At 42.9% G+C, this 20,556-nt stretch overlaps 1 protein-coding gene across 8 annotated transcripts in view; it reads left to right on the forward strand.

Annotated features, from left to right (window-relative positions):
* The window catches only part of NLGN3 (neuroligin 3), a 251,437-nt gene that overhangs the window by 202,310 nt on the left and 28,571 nt on the right, over positions 1 to 20,556 (forward strand). For 5 of the 8 annotated variants that reach the window (XM_075323970.1, XM_075323971.1, XM_075323973.1 and 2 more), the window contains one exon: positions 516 to 575. The exons of the other annotated variants lie outside the window; for them this stretch is intronic. In XM_075323970.1, the coding sequence (XP_075180085.1) occupies positions 516 to 575 (60 nt within the window). The remainder of the gene's footprint in view (positions 1 to 515; positions 576 to 20,556) is intronic. 8 annotated transcript variants of the gene reach the window in all.

The following is a 20,556-nucleotide window of genomic DNA, read 5'->3' on the forward strand; positions in this document are numbered from 1 at the left end:
TTCCTCACATACGCCGAGTCTTGCCTCACTTTTCCCCCAACCTATATGGTGCCCTCTTCTTAGTTTTGCAAAAGATGTTTCAACTGTAACTTACATTCTCCTATTGCTATCAAATACTTTGATTTCTTTAAACCATTGGTGGGGCTATTCTTAGTGTTTGTGGGGTTTCTGGGTCAAACAATGTAACGACTATGTAAAAATGGGGAATGTAAGATGGACGTATGTTATGTCCCTCAGATTACCACTTAGCATCTCTCACATTATGTAAAAAAAGAGAGCTGCTCAGTGTTATATCTACAACCTTGTAGCCCCCATTACCCAGTTTCATTAGTTAATTGCCCTTCATGAGATGGGAGGAGGCTGCATGGGGCAGGGACTCACTAGGGTCACCTGGTACATAAAAGTTCTACTCCTTCCTCTCAGAGGTTTGAGGGGGAGCACAGCCATTTGGGCTTGCATGACCCCCCCAAGGGTGGAACCTCCTGTTATTTTGGAGTCTTTTATTCATTTTACAGTAAAACGGATTTCCAAGGAGTGTGTCCGAAAACCCAACAAGAAAATATGTAGGAAAGGAGGTATGTAATCCCAAGGTGTGTGGCAAGGACAAACACCAGCCAAAAAATTAGTGGGAAACCAGACCAATTTAATATAAAAACAAGGGGAAAATATTAACCCGAAATTCTAGAGATCTGTTCAGGTTGTTCTTTTAATAATCATGGAAGGAACTGAGGCAGGACTTACACAACTGAATGACACAGAAAGACAAAAACGGACGCAACTGTCCTGAGAAGACAAAAACATCTGCACAAATGAAGAAGCACTAAAATAGTATTATCACAGTGATAACATATCAGTATGGACATTGAGGAAACACGCAAACCACTGTAAAAGTAAGAAAATTATTTATCGGTACATTCTTACCAACCAAAATCTGTAATCCTGCAGATGCCAAGACACATATATTCATACAAAAAGATAAAAGGGAAGTATGGTGCATAACTGTGTTAGGCTTTGGTGGACTCATTAACTTTGCCATGTAATGGATGACATAACAAGGGGTTTCCAGTAGTCACACTGACTAGATGTAGGATATGTTTTCTCTGTCCTCAACTCTTCCAACTTCTAAAACAAAAATAGATCAAGTGATAATCTAGTGATCAACCTGTAGCTTCTTACCTTACCTTGCATAAAGGGGTACATTTCTAGTTCTACAGGCCACTATCATTCCAATTATGAAATGATAAAGCTTGTTTTCTACGTCTCCATCCTCATGTTAGTTTGCTTGTCCTGAAAGTCCATAAGTACAAATATTGAAATGTGATTTGCATTCAAGCATTTACCTTCACAATTGTCTCCTCAAAGGTAATATCTGATTGACCTCTATGGTCTTCAGCCCATTCGAATGTTTGCACTTACACTTGTAATTCCCCCTCTCCTTAGCAAATTAGTATTAGCCGCAGATATAACATTGTAATCAGCTATTAAGATTTCCATTACTTACATTTCTAGACTTGTCTTGTTTTTTTGTTTGGTCCAGTATCTACATTTGTGTGTGTCTTGTTTGTTGAGTCTAAATGATCAGCAAGGACTGTCTCAGTGTGTCGTTTAGTGTGTTTTTATGTGTGCATTTTAATTACTAACCTTATAAAATCAATGATAAAAATAACAGAAACCTCTGATTTTCTTTGCTAAAAGAAATATTAATTATTAGGGTAATTACAGGATATTTATAGGGTAGAAAATATAGCCATAGATTTGGACAAGTATATAACAGTAATAACTCCTCAACCTATTGCCTATTGACTCCCTCCTGTATGTATACCACTATTGTTTGTTGTAAATTTTTAGGTTTTCTTTTCCAGGGAAGAGAATGAGAAATGTGTTGGAGTTGATCCAATTGTTCTATTGTAGTATTACTGTTATTATATGTATGGTTTATACAGAAGAGCAAATTTGTTTGAGGCAAATTCAATTCAATTTTACCCAAAACTTGGGATTCTGTTGAATTTTTTTTAATTCACTTTGTGCAAATTTTACAGAAATGATTTTGGTGAAGTCTTGATACTAGTGATGGGCAAATAGTAGCTATATGTGTTCAGGTTATTTGTAACAAATCCCAAAGTACTATTCCAGTATTTGTCACAAATAACAAACTCAATGCAAGTCAATGGGGAACCTGAGCAATTTTCTTGCCATGACGAACACTGGAATAGTACTCGATATTCGGTATCCGAACACAGATAGTTACTATTCACCCATCTCTAGTGGATACATAAAGCCAGCCTCATACACAGCACTGGTCACTTGTGAACACAGAAGCTGTAAGGACTGACTGATATCTGGCGATGAGGATTCCTTTATAAAACAAGTATATTAATCCGTTATACAGTACATTTATTTTTCAAACACATCTAAAGACATTTCTTTCCAAAAGACAAACATTTAAATCCTTCCTAAAAAAATGCAGCATGTTTGTTACTCAAAAATTAGCTTTTCACAGTTTTAGAGTGAATTGTCAGTCAACGAATATTACATTATATTATAAGATGTAACATATGTGTGGAAAAGTACAGGTGCTTCTCAATAAATTAGAATATCATAAACTTGTTAATTTATTTCAGTAATTCAATGCAAAAAAGGGAAATGCATATATTTATATAGAGTCATTACACACAGAGAGATCTATTTCATGTGTTTATTTCTGTTAGTGTTGATGATTATCGCTTACAGCAAATGAAAACCCAAAAGTCATTATCTCAGAAAATTAGAATAATTACTACAAAACACCTGCGAAGGCTTTTGTAATTGTTTAAAATGGTCCCTCAGTCTGGTTTAGTAGAACACAAAATCATGGGGAAAACTGCTGACTTAACAGAAGTCCAAAAAGCAGTCATTGACACCCTCCACAAGGAAGGTAAGCCACAAATGTCATTGCTAAAGAAGCTGGCTGTTTAGAGTGCTGTATCCAAGCATATTAATGGAAAATGGAGTGAAAGGAAAAAGTGTGGTAGAAAAAGGTGAACAAGCAACCGGGATAACCAGCCTTGGTAGGATTGTTAAGCAAAAGCCATTCAAAAATTTGGGGGAGATTCACAAGGAGTGGACGCTGCTGGAGTCAGTGCTTCAAGAGCCACCGAACACAGACGTATCCAGGATATGGGCTACAAGTGTCGCATTCCTTGTGTCAAGCCACTCATGACCAATAGACAACGCCAGAAGCGTCTTACCTGGGCCAAGGAGAAAAAGTAACTGGACTATTGTTCAGTAGTGCAAGGTGTTGTTTTCAGATGAAAGAAAATTGTGCATTTTATTTGGAAATGAAGGTCCCAGAGTCTGGAGGAAGAGTGGACAGGCCACAATACAAGCTGCTTGAGGTCTAGTGTGAAGTTTAAAATAGCAACAAAAAGAGGAATAAATAGCCTCCAAAAATTAAGCATTACTTCCAGCAAAGATGGGCTGCAGTTGTACATCGCCCAGACCAAAACCTAGTACTGCAGCTAAGCCCCCACTAGTGGAGGCATCACAGGTGCAGGGGGAGCAAATCACACACACACTTCCAAAAAATGGAGGGGGCGATTGCTAGATGATAAAACTGCACACTGATGGCTTGCATAGAGCGCTGTTCACACATGCAGATGCACAGTCACAAGCCTGCAGCCTATTAGGTGACGCCCATACTAATAGCTCAGGCGGGCTACCAAGCCGTACTCCATCTGTGCACCATACAGGGACAGGATCTCTAATATGCAAGGCCTAACAGAAAGGGCCTGGCAGCATCATGTACAAAAACATATGAAGTTTTAGTTGGTATTATGGCCAGAATACGGAAGCCTACCACCCTCGTCACGGGAACCTCATGCTTGTAGGTCCCTACACTAAATATAAAAATAACAACAAAAAAAGGAATAAATATCCTACAAAAATTAAGCATTATTTACAGCAAAGATGGGCTGGAGTTGTACATCTCCCAGGCCAGAAACTAGTACTTTAGCAGGATGCAGCCAAACCACCACTAAGTGGAGACATCACAGGTGCAGGGGGAGCAAACCACACACACACACACAAACACACACACACACACACACACACACACTTCAAAAAGATGGAGGGGGCGATTGCTGGATATTTTTATATTTAGTGTAGGATAAGAGTACTAGTTTTTTAGCCTGGGCGATATACAACTGCAGCCCTTCTTTGCTGTAAGTAGTGTGACGTTTCCACAATCAGTGATGGTTTGCGGAGCCATGTCATCTGCTGGTGTAGGTCCACTGTAATCAACACCAAAATCAACACAACCATCTACCAATAGATTTTAGAGCACTTCATGCTTCCCTCTGCCGACAAGCTTTTTGGAGATGGAAATTTCATTTTCGAGCAGGACTTGGACCTGTCCACACTGCCAAAGTACAAATACCTGGTTTAATAATGACAGTATCACTGTGCTTGATTGGCCAGCAAACTCGTCTGACCTAAACCCCATAGAGAATCAACAAGGTATTATCAAGAGGAAGATGAGAGACACCAGACCCAACAATGCAGACGAGCTGAAGGCTGCTATCAAAGCAACCTGGGCTTCCATAACACCTCAGCAGTGCCACAGGCGTATCACCTCCATGCCACGCCGCATTGATGCAGTAATTCCTGCAAAAGGAGCCCGACCAAGTATTGAAGGCATTTACTGTACAGACTTTTCAGTAGGCGCCAACATTTCTGAGTTTAAAATCATTTTTTCAGTTGGTCTTATATAATATTCTAACTTTCTGAGATAACGATTTTTGGGTTTTGATTGGCTGTAAGCCATAATCATCAACATTAACAGAAATAAACACTTGAAATAGATCCCTCTGTGTGTAATGGCTCTATATAATGTGTTTCACTTTTTCTATTGAATTACTGAAATAAATTGACTTTTTGATGATATTCTAATTTATTGAGATGCACCTGTATATATCAGCCTAAACATTTATTGTCTTTAGACACAATAACTAGTCGGATTATCTTCAAATTATTTAGCTGTGCAACTGCCATTTTGCTAAATTGTAGATGGCTGTAAAAAAGAGAATAAAAAACAAAAAATTAATACTCACTTCATCACTTACCTGTTCTCCTCTTGCCTCAGGCCTTCAGTTGATCCTCCGTCTGACCCCTCTCCTCTTTCCCCCAGTGCGTTGCGTCCTCATCGGGCGGCTATGAGTAAGCTTCTGATGTCACGGCGCACATCATGATGTAAATACATCTGCCTCTAGAGGCTTTATTGATGTCAAAGGCCTACTCAGCACTGGAAGACTCAGCACAGAGTGAACATGACTGAAAAAGACATCATGTAATTCAGAAGATGAAGGAAAGAAGAGGCCAGACTTAAGCGGGCTTTACACGCTACAATATATCTTACGATGTGTCGGTGGGGTCACGTCAAGTGACGCACATCCGGCATCGTAAGTTATGTTGTAACGTGTGACAGCTACGTGCGATTGCGTTAAAACGTTCATTGCATGCACGTTGTTCAATTGCAAAAAGTTGAACGTTAGGTTGTTCAATGTTCCCGAGGTAGCACACATCGCAGTGTGTGACACCCCGAGAATGATGATCAGATCTTACCTGCGTCCCGCGGCTCCCGCCGGCAATGCGGAAGGAAGCAGGTGGGTGGGATGTTTACGTCCCGCTCATCTCCGCCCCCCCGCTTCTATTGGCCGGCTGCCGCGTGACGTCGATGTGACGCCGAACGTCCCTCCCACTCCAGGAAGTGGACTTTCGCAGCCCACATCGAGGTCGTATGGAAGGGTAAGTATGTGTGACGGGAAATAATCGTTTGTGCGACACGTTCAACAAATTGAATGTGCTGCACATACGATGGGGGCGTGTCACATCGCATACGATATCGTATGCTTAATCGTAACGTGTAAAGCAGGCTTTAGTGGAGGACAGGACAGTTGGCTGTTGCAAAGGTGAAACAGGGGTGCAACAAGGTTAGTAGTAGGTTTTCTTATGTTTGTTTTTTCACACCGTACGTTTATTATGCCTTACAGTCTGAAGGAACATTTGAGTCACATAAAATAACTAAGATGCAAATCAAATTGCCCAGCCAAATTTGCGCAATCTGCCCAATTTGAATCTCTGCAGATTCGCTCATCTCTCATGGTTTAATGTTAAGTACCATGCCTTCGGCTCCTCAGATATGTGCAAGAATGTGTTTTATTGCTGCACTTTATTGTTAGATGAGGTAGTTTGTTATGGCACATTAGGCTTCAGCACACATGGAAGTAGGGAGGCAACTGGTAATGAAAAAGGAGTGAATTGCTCATAGGGATGCCGGACACTTGTGTTGGATACTGAGGCAATATGGAAGCTGTTGGGTGACTGTGACATGAGTATTACGGTGAAACCTGATCGAATAAGTGATTTGTACACTTTGGTTAGTGGTCATCCTTTTGGTGATATGAATTAAAGAGGACCAACCACCAGGATTTTCATATATAAACTAAAGCCAGTGCTATACTGGCACTATCATGCTGATTCTATACATACCTTTAGTTGTGAGATCAGATGTATACTTTCTAAAATATAGGCAAGTAAAATTTGTGAAAGGCACTGTTTTTTATGAGAGGTGCAACGGAATATCTAATAGGTGGGTCGGGTTTTGCTAGTTATTCCCACCCCTGTCTCTCTGCTGGCTGTCCTTCCTCCCATTTTCTCTGTTATTACAGGGGGAGGAAGGAGGGACATCTGCATTGATGGCTATCTTCAGTGTGTACTTTGCAGTTCTCCTGCTGTGCAGATGGTGCATTAAAGGGTTTTTCAACCTAAAAATAATTGTTTGGATGTTTTTGAAATATAGATATATACAACTAACTAATATTTATATTCACAAAGCTGTTGTGATATGAGTTCATTAGCTTAGACAATACAGAGAAGAGGGCAGTCTCCGCTAATGAACAGAGCCAGTCCTCTACACCGGACGGTCACATCTGCACACAAACACTCCAGTGTTGTGCAGAAGCTGTAAATGGACTGACTAATATCTGGGGATCAGGACGCCTTGGTCAATACAAGTACAGTATCAGTTGTATATTTATAGGTCAAACACACCTAAAGATATTTTTTTTTCCTGAAGGCACACTTTGTAACCCTCACTCAGAAAAGATAAAGCAGTTATTTTTTATTCAAAAGCTTATCATGGGAAAAAGTCAGTTAAATATTATATTATCTTCTATAATAACATGTATACATATGTGGAATGAGGGATAATTATAGTAAAACCAGGATATCTGGTCTATCTTCGAGTTATCCAACTGTGCAACTGAGGGAAACGCTGACCACTAAATAGCTGCTAAATGTTTTAGGCTACAATACTCCTTAAGGCCCCCTTCACATGTCCGTGTCTCTGGTACGTGTTAGGTCCGTTTCCGTATGTACCAGAGACACGGACATACGTACTCCAATGTTATTCAATGTATGGAGTTACACGTGCGTTTTTCCATAAGGTGCGTGTGTCTGTGTGCGTGATACGTTTGTCCGTAAAACACGGATGCATGTCCGTTTTCTGCAAGGAACACGCACACACGCACCCAATGAAAGTCCATGGGTCTGTGAGCACACGTACATGACACGGGTGCATCTCCGTATGCTCCGTGTACGTTTTGTGCTTTTTTGAAGCGATGTCAGTCAATCTTTTTTTTTCTGTGTATTTTAGTCAATCTTCCTCAGTCCATCGGTCGGTCTCTGTCTGTCGGTCGGTCGGTCTCTCTCTCTTGTCTGTCCCTCTCTCAGTCCGTCGGTCAGTCTCCCCCTCTCTCATGCTCACTGTTCCCCGATCACTGCCGTGACGCTGCACAGCTGTCAAAATAACTCCGGCGGCTTTTACTATTTTAAAAAAGCCGGCCGCTCATTATTCAATCTCGTATTCCCTGCTTTCCCCGCCCACCGGCGCCTATGATTGGTTGCAGTGAGACACGCCACCACGCTGAGTGACAGCTGTCTCACTGCAACCAATCACAGCCGCCGGTGGGCGTGTCAATATCGAGCAGTAAAAAAAATAAATAATTCAAAAAAACGACGTGCGGTCCCCCCCAATTTTGATATTAGCCAGGGTAAAGCCAAACGGCTGAAGGCTGGTATTCTCAGGATGGGGAGCTCCACGTTATGGAGAGCCCCCCAGCCTAACAATATCAGCCAGCAGCCGCCCGGAATTGCCGCATCCATTAGATGCGACAGTCCTGGGACTGTACCCGGCTCATCCCGATTTGCCCTGGTGCGTTGGCAATCGGGGTAATAAAGAGTTAATGGCAGCAGCCCATAGCTGCCACTAAGTCCAAGATTAATCATGACAGGCGTCTCCCCGAGAAACCTCTCCAGCTCCAGCGTAATCCACGGAGGTTCCGCACAACTCTCAGCTTTGCTACATGAAGGTGACAGGAGTTGCAGTAGAACACTGCCGCTTCTGTCAGCTCCACGTAGCAACTGAGGTGAGTAGCGCGATCAGCGATGATGTCACTCAGGTTACTCGCGGCCACCGCTGGATCCTCCAACTGTGACAGCAAGTTGCCCGAGTGACAGCGATGAAGTTACAGGTGAGTTGCGGTCTCGGGTGGAGGATCCAGCTAGCCGCGGGTAACCTGAGTGACAGCAGCGCTAATCGCGCTGCTCACTACAGTCACTCAGGGGATTAGCGGTCACCGGTGAGTCCTTCACGGGTGACCGCTAATCAGTACGCGACACAGACAGAGCCGCGGGATGACACTGAAGTCGGGTGAAGTTCACCCGAGTTCATGCTCATCGCGTTACGCTGTCTGCTGTCAGCGGGTATGTAGCAACGTCATTGTGCATTACACACGGAACATTTCACACGGACAACACACGGACATTACACTTACGTATCTCATGCACACACGGACATTCCACAAGCACACATGGCTAGCATACACAATCACACAGATGTCACATGTACCAGAAAAACGGAGAAAAAAAAAACAGAACACGGACCCGAAAAACGGCACGTAAGACACGCAGGGTGCCTAAAGGGAACCTGTCAGCTGTAATATGCTCCCATAACCACGAGCAGTTCTGGGTGCATATCTCTAATCCCTGCCTAACCATCACTGTATACACTAGCATTGATAAAAAGATCTTTAGAAAAAGTATTCTAAAGAGCTTTTATCATATGCTAATGAGCGCAGGGGCTAGCCGCAAGGGCGTTATTTCCCCTAATTAGTCCGCCCTCTTAACATGTTGGCATACCCACAGGGGTGGGCTAACATGCTATTCAATGCCCAACATCATCAGCTGGGACGTGCATAACTGTATCCGTTGCCATTTTCTCAGATAACGGGTTTAGGTTCAGTGCGCTTGATCAGAAGTCACTGCATGTCCGGTCATGCACAGTATGGAGCCAGATGTGGGCATCCCAGCTTCAGAGAGATCAAGTGCGGGTCATGCGCACTGAACTTAAACCCGGCATCTGAGGTGGTGGCAACGGACACAGGTACACGCGTCACCGCTGATGACGCTGCATTGAATAGCTTGTTAGCACGTCTACATGGGTGTGCTAACATGCTAAGAGGGCGGGCTAGTTGGTGAAAATAACGTTCTGCAACTAATCACTGGCCTAATTAGCATATCATTATCATAAAGGAACTTTAGAAATAGTTTTTCTAAAGATCTCCTATCTATCCTACTGTATACAGGGACGGTTAGGCAGGGTTTAGCAATATACACCCAGAACTGCTCGTGGTTCTGGGTGCATATTTCGCCTGACAGATTCACTTTAACCCCTTCGCGCCGTGGTCATTTTTTGTTTTCGTTTTCTCATTCCCTTCTTCCAAGAGCTATAACTTTTTTATCCCCATTAATATAGTCATATGATGGCTTATTTTTTGTGGAGTGAGTTTGAGCTGTACTTTTAAATGAAACCATTCAATTCACCATATAATGCACTGGAAAATGTGAAAAAAATGTCCAAATATAGTGAAATTGCAAAAAAAAAGTGCAATTCCACAATTAATTTTTATTTACCATATTCACTATATAGTGACCTGGAAGTATGAATCATTAGATTCTCTAAGTACTTTTTTTAAGTAGTTATTTTGTTTTTTTATACTAAAATAATGGAGAGCGCAAATAGGGTCTTGTCTGGTTAAAAAGTGAGGTACAATCTGAAAAAGCACTCACCTGTCAGGGTTGTGAAAGGCACAACCCCTCTGTAAGCCTGAATAGATAATGGCGGCTGCCGCAGTACCCAGGTGGAAATTTTTAATATGGATAAAGTGAACAGGTAGAAAACCGCGCTGCCACCAGAATAAATAAATTAATGTTGAGTTTATTTGTTACAGGTCGACGCATTTCTGGGAGCTACGTCCCCAAATGTTGTATTTCTTTGGTCCTGATGAAGGGGACGTAGCTCCCAGAAACGTGTCGACCTGTAACAAATAAACTCAACATTGATTTATTTATTCTGGTGGCAGCACGATTTTATACCCGTTCACTTTATCCATATTAAGAATGTGTTTTTTATAGAAATTTGTGGAAATTTTTTTCCCACTTTTGTTGCCATTTACTGAGAACCATAACTGTTTTACTTCTGGAATCTGGGGCTGAGTGACGGCTTGTTTTTTTGCGCACTGAGCTGACATTTTTACTGATACATTTTTGGGTGGATGCAGTGTTTTGATTGCCTCTTATTGTATTTTATTTCAATGTGGCGACAGTCAAAATACCCTTAGTTTTATAATTTTGAATGTTTTTTTCGTTATGCTTTTTACTAAGCTGATTAATTTATTTTATATTTTGATAGATCGGTAATTTCTGAACGCAGCGATACCAAATGTGTCATTTTTTTGAATTGTTTTAATTTAACCTCATAACGACGGCCGTACGACTTAAAGCGGCGGCAAAACAGGGTACTTATTCTGTTCCGCCGCTTTAAAGCGGCGGCCCGAAAAAACCCTGTAGCGCCCCCCAGCGACCGAAAATCTCGGGGGTTTCAGCTACCGGGGGTAGCTGAGACCCCCCAGATTATGAATCGGGGTGTTTTTTTTGGACCCCGATCATGTGATCGGCGGTATACACCGTATACCGACGAACACATGAAAAAAAAAGAAATGGCCGGTAAAACTGATTTCTTTTAGAAAGAAATCTAACCCCCTAGTGCCCCCAAAGCCCCCGGTACCGGAGAGTCCCCCCACCCCCACCCCTACCCCCACCGGACATCCAAAATGGTGCCGAAGCGCACAGAAAACTGCCGCCGGCGCCGGCTCTGCAGTCATTTCCCTCCGATCTGAAATGATCAAACATTTCAGATCGGAGGGAAATGTCCTCCCCCTGACCCCTCCTCCGGTCCACCGGAGCCCTCTGGTCACCGGAGCCCCCTCCGGTTCTCCAGAGCCACCACCCCCCTCCCCCCTCCGGAGCGTGGAAGATGGCGGCGCACAGCGCGCGGCCGCCTTCATTCTCTTTCTGCCGCATGTGACACGTCACATGCGGCAGAAAGGTGTCCCCAGGTCCCACTAGGTCACCCCCCGTCACCCCCCCCCCAAAGCCCCCGGTTATACGTTACCTGTCTGCCGCTCCGGGCCCGCGATCGCCGCCTCCTTCTTCAATGCTGGCGGCGCATGCGCAGACAGCGGCTGTCAGGGATCCTGCTGACATCGCTGATGCACAGGCTCTACTGTGGACCGGGGGAGGGTGAGTGCAGTGATCTGCAGCCACACTCCTCACATGGAGAGGCTGCTGTTCCAGAAAATGGGGGGTACGTTCTGTGAGCGTGCCCCTCATATTCTGGAATGAGGTTACTGCAGGTCACTCTGCCCTAGGTTGGACCGGGGCAGTGTGAGTGCAGTATTCTCAGATTACTGCACCCACACTGCTCATGGAGAGCTTGCTCTTCCAGAAAATGGGGGATACGTTCCCTGAACGTGCCCCCCATATTCTAGAAGATCCAGAGTCGGCGTGGGACCTCCAAAATGGATTACAGCGACCGGAATTTCTTTATTTTCAATAAATTGGTAAAAGAGGAATGTTTCGGGGAGTGTTTTTTCAAATAAATTTTTTTTTTGTCTTTTTTTTTTCTATTACTGACTGGGTTAGTGATCTCGGGTATCTGTTCAGATGCCGTGACATCACTAACCCCAGGGCTTGATGCCAGGTGACATTACAGTTGGTATCAACCCCATATATTACCCCGTCTGCCACCGCACCAGGGCGCGGGATGAGCTGGGGCGAAGCGCCAGGATTGGCGCATCTAATGGATGCGCCACTTCTGGGGCGGCTGCGGCCTGCTATTTTTAGGCTGGGAAGAGTCCAATAACCATGGCTCTTCCCACCCTGAGAATACCAGACCCCAGCTGTCCGCTTCACCTTGGCTGGTGATCTAATTTGGGGGGGACCCCACGTTTTTTTTTTTTTTTTTAAAAAAACGCCTGGGGAGCCCTCCAAATTGATCACCAGCCAAGGTGAAGCTGTCAGCTGTGGTTTGCAGGCTACAGCTGTCTGCTTTACCCTAGCTGGCTATCAAAAATAGGGGGGACCCCACGTCGTTTATTTTAATTATTAATTTTTTGGGGGGCTAAATACAAGGCTAGGCACCCTTTAGTGCCACATGAAAGGCACTAAAGGGCGCCAGCTTAGAATATGCAGGGGAATGGGACGTTATATTTGTTTGACATCTATCCATTCATCCATTGTAGCATTTTACGCTGTGTGCCCACAATCAGGGTTTGCAGCGTTTTGGGCGCAGAGTGTTTTCCCTGTGTCCATAATGCTGCGTTGTGCAGTAGAAGCACAGTGGAAGGATTTTTAGAAATCCCATGCCCAATGTGCTTCTTTTCTCCGCAGCATAAACCGACCTGTGGCGCAGCTTCCCGAGCCTCAGCATGTCAATTTATGCTGCGGAGATGAGTGTTCTCTGCAGGTAGCATAGAGCTCCACAGCGGCCTGAACCCAAATCGTGGGCTTGGGCAGCTGCGTTCTCCCGTGGACAACACTCACATCTCTGCAGGAGGCTGACACTGTGTACTAGATGCCGTGTCGCTGGATCATGGCCACAGAGCCTAACAGTGAGACATTTGTTGCTACAGCAACATTTTTGTGAAGTACCTGTGGATTCAAAATGCTTACTATACTCCTGAATAAAATCCAGTTTCCAAAATGGGGTCCCTTGTGGGGGTTTTCTGATGTATAGGTACCCAAGGGGCCCTGCTAATGTGACATGGTGCGCGCAATTTATTTCAACTTTTCCAGAATTCAAATGGTGCTCCCTCCATTCCAAGCCCTCCCATTTATCCAAACAGAGGTTTTTGGCCACATGTGGGGTATCCCTGTGCTCATAAGACATTGGATAACAACCTGTGGGGTCCACGGTTTGTTGTTGTCTCTTGAAAAAGTGAGAAATTTGATGCTAAAGCAACAGTTTTGTGAAAAAAATGAAAATTTTCAATATGGCAACCTAAGCTTATCAAATTCTGTGAAGTACTCGTGGATTCAAACTGCTCACTATACACCTTGATAAAAGCCTTGAGGTGTCTTGTTTCCAGAATGAAGTCACTTGTGGGGGACCGCCACTGTTTAGGCACCTCAGGGGCTCTCCAAATGCAACCTGGCGTCCGCTATTGATTCCAGCCAATTTTGCAGTCAAATGGCACTCCTTCCCTTCCGAGCCCTGCCATGCGCCCAAACAGTTGATTTCCACCACATATAAGGTATCGCCAAACTCAGGAGAAATTGCACAATAAATGTTATGCTGAATTTTTTCCTTTTACTCTTGTAAAAAAAAAAAGCTACCTGGTTGAAATAACAATTTTGTGGTAAAATTTTATTTATTTTTTTTCATGGCTCAACGTTATAAAATTCTGTGAAGCACCTGGGGGTTCAGGGTACTCACCAAACATCTAGATAAATTCCTTGAGGGGCCTAGTTTCCAAAATGGGGCCACTTGTGCGGGGTTTCTGCTGTTTAGGTACCTTAGGGGACCTCCAAATGCGACATGGTGCCCGCAATCTTTTTCAGCCAAATTTCCTTTCTAAAATTCAAATATTGCTCCTTTCGTTCCAAGCCCTCCCATTTGTCCAAACAAAGGTTTCAGACCACATGTGAGGTATCACCGCGCTCATAAAAAAGTGGTTAACAAACCTTGAGGTCAAATTTTTGGAATTACCTCTTGAAAAAGTGAGAAAATTGATGCTAAAGCAACATTTTTGAGAAAATTATTAAAATTTTCAATATGACAACGTAACGTTAACAAAATCTGTGAAGTACCTGTGGATCTAAAATGCTCACTATACCCCTAGATAGAAGCCTTGAGGGGTCTAGTTTCCAAAATGGTGTCACTTGTGAGGGATTTCTTCTGTTTAGGTACCTTAGCGGACTTGTAAATGCAACATGGTGCCCGCAATCTATTTCAGCCAAATTTGCTTTCCAAAATTCAAATATTGCTCCTTCTGTTCCGAGCCCTCCCATTTGTCCAAACAGAGGTTTCTGACCACATGTGGGGTATCGGCGCGCTCATAAGAAAGTGGGGAACAAGTTTTGAGGTCCATTTTGTTGTGTTATTTCTTCTAAAAGTGAATAAATTTGGGTTAGAGCAACATTTTTAGGTAAAATTTAATTTTTGCTTTTTTTCATTCCACATTGCTTTTGTTCATGTGAAGCACCTGAAGGGTTAATAAACTTCTTGAATGTGGTTTTGAGTACTTTGGGGGGTGCAGTTTTTAGAATGGTGTCACTTGTGGGTATTTTCTGTCATCTAGGCCTATTGAAGTCACTTCAAATGTGATGTGGTCCCTAAAAAACTGGTTTTGTAAATTTTGATGTAAAAATGAGAAATTGCTGATAAACTTTGAACCCCTCTAACTTCCTAACAAAAAAAAATTTTGTTTCCAAAATTGTGCTGATGTAAAGTAGACATGTGGGAAATGTTATTTATTAACTATTTTGTGTCACAGAAATCTCTGGTTTAACGGTATAAAAATTCAAAAGTTGAAAATTGCTAAATTTTCAAAATTTTTGCCAATATTCAATTTTTTTCATAAATAAACACAAAAAATATTGTCCTAAATTTGGTACTAACATGAAGTCCAATATGTGACGAAAAAACAATCTCAGAATCACCGGGATCCGTTGAAGCGTTCCAGAGTTATAACCTCATGAAGTGACACTGGTCAGAATTGCAAAATTTGGTCTGGTCATTAAGGTGAAAATTAGCTCCGTCACTAAAGGGTTAAGGCTACATGCGCACGCTGCATCTTTTTGTGTTCACAAACTGCAGCCAAAACTGCAGCCAAAATGCAGCCAAAACTGCACCTTGTCAGAGAGAGCCTGGAAATGTCACAAAAAATGCATGTAATTTTAGGTGCGTTTTTGGTGCGTTTTCGGTGCGTTTTTGGTACGTTTTTCACAACCTGCGTTTTTGTGACAAATGTTGACAAAAACACAGGAAGAATGAACATGGTGCATTTTTTTTGTCACAAACTTTTGACAAATAAAACGCTGACAAATAAACTGCAATGTGCGAATAGAAAATCTGACTTCTCATAGACTTTGCTGGGAAGTCAGATGTCAGACAAATTCTGACAAATAAACTGCAGAACAAAAGTTCTGACAAATAAACTGCAGCCAAAAACGCACCAAAAACGCACCAAAAAAAGCAGTGTGCGCATGTAGCCTGAATGTGGCAAAAGGGAGTGATTTAAACTTTTTGCGTTTTTTTTTTCATATTTTTAAAAACGTTTCTAGCTGTCACGAAAACCTATCGGCGCCCTGCAATCACTCTATGGAGACACCGATGGGAGCTGGGAATGAAACACTCCCTGTCAGCGCATGTTGGCTGAGATTGGCAGAGGGATTTAACTGGTTAACAGCTGCGGGCGGATTTCTGATGCACTTGCAGCTGTTAAAGGCACATGGTAGCTGTATACATCATCTGTCATGTGCAGGGAAAGATGCGGGCTCAGTGTGCGAGCCAGCATCAAAGGCAGGGACATGACATAGATACACGTCATATGTGGTGAAGGGGGTAGTAAAATTGCACCCTCCTTTAAGAAGTATATTTAACACTAAGCCAAAAAATGAATGATGTACACATGGACAAAATTGTTGGTCCTCTTCTGTTAAGAGGTCAAGGACATAATGTGAAACATAATGTGAAACTCACAAAGTATTTTTTTTTCTAAATCTTATTGCGCCTCTGTGGAAAGAGCTGAAACATGGCGTCTGCAGAAGGCAGCTTCACACCTGAGACAGCCGGAGCAATGGGCCAAAATACCCGTGCACAGGTGGAGAAGGCTCACTGAGGATTACAGAAATCCTGTGTGTGCAGCAATTGCCTCAAAAGACTGTGCAACAAAATATTAAAGGAGTAGTCCATCTGTAAGATCCTATCCAAATATAGTATAGTCTCCTGATATAGCCATGTCTCTTACCTCATGTACAGGGCATTGCAGCTTATGTATCCATATTTACAACCACTCATATAGTGACGGTTAATTAGCTGCTCGTGGTCATAACCAGGGTACCTAAGCTACTAAGGTATTTGCTAGTATTATCATTACACCTAATACATATTGGGTTAGGATCTTGGAGATGGGAATTCCCCTTTAAGTGAAGACTATCATCATTTTTTTCCAGGCCAGTTTATTAGTTTTTTCTTTTATTTTACTGGTGAACCATACTTCAGAAGTAATGCCTGATTCTCATTAGTTTCTAGTCAGTAAATGTAAATTGAAAATTACTTCTGTCAGTTTCAAGTTGTACGTTTTTCTTACTTTAACAAAACCGAATAGACCAATAGTTTTGTTTGTGTGTGAATAAGCAGATAGAACACAAGCTTACATCCACCATTTGTTGCTCTGCAGCATTGAAACAGTTTTGTAGAAATCGTTTAAGGAAACAACTGTTAATATCCTTCTAATTTCACCTAACAGGTGTTGGGGGTGTGGGGCTTTGCTAAGGGGTGTAACTTAAGGCACTGTCGCGCCACTGAAGCCCTCAGGGTCATAACTCATACCGTGGCTCTGCCTGTGTCGCGTCCTGATTAGCGGTCACCCGTGAAGGACTCACCGGTGACCGCTAATCACCAGAGTGACTGAATGGAGTACCCCTCTCGCATACTCACCGATTACCGTCACGGCGCTGCACGGCTGTTCTCTAATCTGCGGCGGCTTTTCCTCTTTTGGAAAAGCCAGCCGCTCATTAAATAATCTCGTATTCCCTGCTTCCCCCGCCCACCGGCGCCTATGATTGGTTGCAGTTAGACACGCCCCCACGCTGATTGACAGCTGTCTCACTGCAACCAATCACAGCCACCAGGGGGGCGGGACTATACTGTGCAGTTACAAAAATAAAAAATTTTAAAAAAGCGACGTGCGGTCCCCCCCAATTTTGATACCAGCCAGGGTAAAGTCACACGGCTGAAGGCTGGTATTCTCAGGATGGGGAGCTCCACGTTATGGGGATCCCCCCAGCCTAACAATATCAGCCAGCAGCCGCGCAGAATGGCCGCATCCATTAGATGCGACTGTTCTGGGACTCTACCCAGCTCTTCCCGATTGGCCCTGGTGCGTTGGCAATCAGGGTAATAAGGAGTTAATGGCAGCCCATAGCTGACACTAAATCCTAGATTAATCATGTCAGGCGTCTCCCCGAGATACCTTCCATGATTAATCTGTAGGTTACAGTTAAAAAGCAGACACACTCGAAAAATCCTTTATTAGAAATAAAAAACACTAACAAATTCCCTTGTCACCAATTTATTAACCCCAACAAAGCCCTCCATGTCCGGCGTAATCCACGGACCTCCAGCGTCGCATCCAGCTCTGCTGCATGAAGGTGACAGGAGCAGCAGAATACACCGCCGCTCCTGTCAGCTCCACGCAGCAAATGAGGTGAGTAGCGCGATCAGCTGAGCTGTCACTGAGGTTACCCGCGGCCACCGCTGGATCAGTCCCAGAACAGTCGCATCTAATGGATGCGGACATTCTGGGCGGCTGCTGGCTGATATTGTTAGGCTGGGGGATCCCCATAACGTGGAGCTCCCCATCCTAAGAATACCAGCCTTCAGCCGTGTGACTTTACCCTGGCTGGTATCAAAATAAGGGGGGACCGCACGTCGTTTTTTTAAAATTATTTATTTATTTTTTTAACTGCACAGTATAGTCCTGCCCCCCGGCGGCTGTGATTGGTTGCAGTGAGACAGCTGTCAATCAGCGTGGGGGCGTGTCTAACTGCAACCAATCATAGGCGCCGGTGGGCGGGGAAAGCAGGGAATACGAGATTGTTTAATGAGCGGCCGGCTTTTTCAAAAGAGGAAAAGCCGCCGGAGTTTAGTGAACAGCCGTGCAGCGCCGCGCCGGTGATCGGGGATCGGTAAGTATGAGAGAGGGGGGAGACTGACTGACAGACAGCGAGAAAGGGACAGACAAGACAGAGAGAGACCGACAGACAGAGAAACGGACGGACTGAGGGAGATTGACCGACATAGACAGGAAAAGAAAGAATGACCGACATCGCTAGAAAAAAGCACAAAACGTACACTGAGCATACAGAGATGCATCCGTGTCACGTATTGTGCACACATAACCATTGACTCTCATGGTGTCCGCGTGTGCGTGTTCCGTTCAGAAAACGGACATGCTTCCGTGCAAAACGGAAACACATACGGATCACGGACATTATGAAATAACGCACGTGTGCCCTCAAACATAGATTAACATTGGTGCATGTTTGGCCGTGTCTCCGGTACATACGCAAACGGACCAAACACGCACGTGTTTCACGGACATGTGAAGGGGGCCTTAGGGCAATTCTATTAGGCAAATGCCTCCATTTGGATTATTAATATATCAGTAATGAGCTGTCAGGTGTCGTCTGCACGACTTCAGCATTATTTCCGTTTTTCACCCTCTATATTATTTTGACCTCTTCTAGTGAGAAGTGGGAAACCGACAATAAAACCTTTTTGAACTACAGCTGTTATACTATATACTGTACATAGTGACTTGCGTATATACTCATCTGTATAGTCCATAGTCTCTGCAAATGGACAATACTCAAACCCATCAATTTCAAATACATATTTGATATGATCATGTGAAAGCCCTTTAAATTATCATTGATTTAGCAATATAAACACAATACTGGGGAATAGCTTAGGTTTCTGAAAGTTTACTCCCTAAATGACCTGTAATCCATTCCTTAAACATGAAGTGTACATTACTTGGTTTGTATTTTCCCACCGTTACCGGGGATATACTGAGGCTGCTTTCTCTGCAGATTTCCCATGTGATCAATTTCTTAAACATGGGATGTACATTACATAATTTGTGCTTTGAGAATTTATACTGTAAGTCTAGAAATACTTGGGCTTCTTTCCATGCCGATTTCCCATGTGTAACGTCTCCAGGACATAAATGAGCGGTTAGACATGAACAAGAAGCATAAATTATGTCACCTTAGGTAGTCGGAGTGTTACTGAGCTGCAGCTATAGGACACAAATCCAAGAACCACTTCAGTTGTTGGCCTTTCCCATCATCATTTCCCGCAGGATTAATATCTCGACCCTAATGGAGGATGCGGATTGTCCTTTTTTTCAGTCCTTTTTTATTGAATGTTTGCTTGCTTCACTTAATAAAACAGAGTTTATCTGAATGAAATATCAGATGTGAAGGTTTTGTACGTGTGAATATTTACTATTTTAATTGGGGAACTTAATTCACACTTCCTTGTAAAGTTGAGGTGTTTAAATTTAGCAATTTGTGGTCCATTTAGACAAGCCGATAATTGGCATACAGGCTGGCGATCACCCAACAAATGAGTATAACACATGTGCGTCAGCGTTAAAATGGGGGCCCCCAATATAGTGCTGTACAGGGACAGAACAATCATATTAATGATCAATGCTGATCAACTTGTCTATAATTGACCCCCTGTAGGACTGATTTTTGGGGGCTTTCAGAAAAGCTTTTTTTGCATTCTTTTTTTACTGTCACATTTAAAAAGCTATAACATTTTTATTTTTTCCCTTGACGTAATCATATGAGAGCTTGGAGTTTGTTTTGTAGGATGAGTTATATTTATCAATGACACCATTTTGGGGTAACTTTAACTTAATAATCAACTTATATTAACTCTTTATGGGAAGGAATATTAAAAAACCCATCAATTTTGCCATTTGATTTTTTTACATCCTAAATTTTACACCATTTACCGGGCTGTAGAATTGTAGTGTTTTCTTCATTTATGTCAGTACATTTTTGACCATACTACTAAATTTATATAGTTTTATTTGCATGTTCATTATTAGTACCATTGTGTGGTAGACAAGACTTTTTATTTGTTTTTTTTTACTATTTTTGGGAGGTGGAATGAACAAAAAAACATATTCTGGATTACATATAAAAATATTACAAATTGAGAGTCCTCGGTGTTTGATACCTTTTTGATGACTAACTGAAATGATGGTAAGAAATAAAAAGCCTTCCAGACTGCTCAGGTCTCTTTATCAGCTACAGTATAACACAAAATCTGAAGAATCACAGATGTATACACAATAGAACATAGACTAGTGCAGTAAA

This window comes from Anomaloglossus baeobatrachus, chromosome 9, assembly GCF_048569485.1.
Source record: "Anomaloglossus baeobatrachus isolate aAnoBae1 chromosome 9, aAnoBae1.hap1, whole genome shotgun sequence".
Taxonomy (NCBI): Eukaryota; Metazoa; Chordata; class Amphibia; order Anura; family Aromobatidae; genus Anomaloglossus; species Anomaloglossus baeobatrachus.